The sequence below is a fragment of the Penaeus vannamei genome, chromosome 18, assembly GCF_042767895.1.
Source record: "Penaeus vannamei isolate JL-2024 chromosome 18, ASM4276789v1, whole genome shotgun sequence".
NCBI classification, from domain to species: Eukaryota; Metazoa; Arthropoda; class Malacostraca; order Decapoda; family Penaeidae; genus Penaeus; species Penaeus vannamei.
This window is the reverse complement of record NC_091566.1, coordinates 21,747,221-21,748,195: the sequence shown is the minus strand read 5'-3', so window position 1 is coordinate 21,748,195 and position 975 is coordinate 21,747,221. Positions and strand designations below refer to the sequence as shown.

Genomic DNA, 975 nt, shown 5'->3' with positions numbered 1-975 from the left:
CGTGTCTTCATATTGTTGCCAGCCGTCCTCATGTTGTTATGCGCTAATCTGTGGGCAGTGATCAGCCTTTCCTGTAACATCTGGGCATAATTGGATATTGGGTCGGTAACTTCCTGGGGAGGGCGTCCGGTTGCTAGATCTACTGGAAGTCGCAGCTCCCTACCGAACATCAGCTTGGCGGGAGTGTGGATGGTCGCCGCATGCTGGGCTGAGCGATAGGCCATCAACATTATGGTAACTTCACGTCCCAGTCCCGCTGGTCGCTGCTGCAGTACTTGACCACTTCATGGATCCAAGTCCTGTTGAATCGCTCCACCAAGTCGTCAGACTGAAGTTATTCACCAAAGCTTCTGCCACTGTCTCTGCCTCGTGATCAGGGAGTGCACATGCTTCAGGCCTCTTAGTAAAGTAGTCCATTACCACACAAATAAATCTGTTTCCCTGTGTAGTAACAGGGAACGGCCCGACAATGTCCACAGCCACCCTCTCCAGGGATGCGCTGACCTGGTACAGCTGTAGGGGTGCACAGTTCTTCTTCACAGGCCCATTTCTGGCACAACACACTTCACAGGTGCGACACCACTCCTGAACGTCTCACTTCATTCCTACCCAATAGAAGCGTTGCCTTAATGTAGTCAGAGTTCTTTTCACACCCAGGTGGCCGCTGGTGATCCCACCATGCAACTCATGCAACAGATCTCTCCTCAGGGTACGAGGCACCAGCACCACCCAGTAACTTGGCCGTCCACGAGCATCATCCCAGCGCCGCTGCAATACTCCATTCTCCAGTCGCAACATGGCCCACTGCTGCCACAAGTGCTTGGTGACAGGGCTCTCTGCTGTTACTTGTGGCCAACCGGGACGCTCTGGGGATGCCTCCATCCACTTGATCAGGGGAGTTAGGTCATCATCCTCCCTCTGTACCTGACGCCATCTTTCTTCGGCGTCTACAGAGTCTCCCCAGACTTGGAGCTG

The 975-nt window shown here is 53.9% G+C and overlaps 1 protein-coding gene across 1 annotated transcript in view; it reads right to left on the bottom strand.

The window, feature by feature from the left end:
• The window catches only part of LOC138864802 (uncharacterized), a 336-nt gene extending 106 nt beyond the window's left edge, over positions 1 to 230 (bottom strand). The window contains exon 1 of the mRNA XM_070133402.1: positions 1 to 230. This exon is cut by the window's left edge and continues 106 nt beyond it. Within this exon, the coding sequence (XP_069989503.1) occupies positions 1 to 230 (230 nt within the window).
• Positions 231 to 975: the final 745 nt, after the last annotated feature.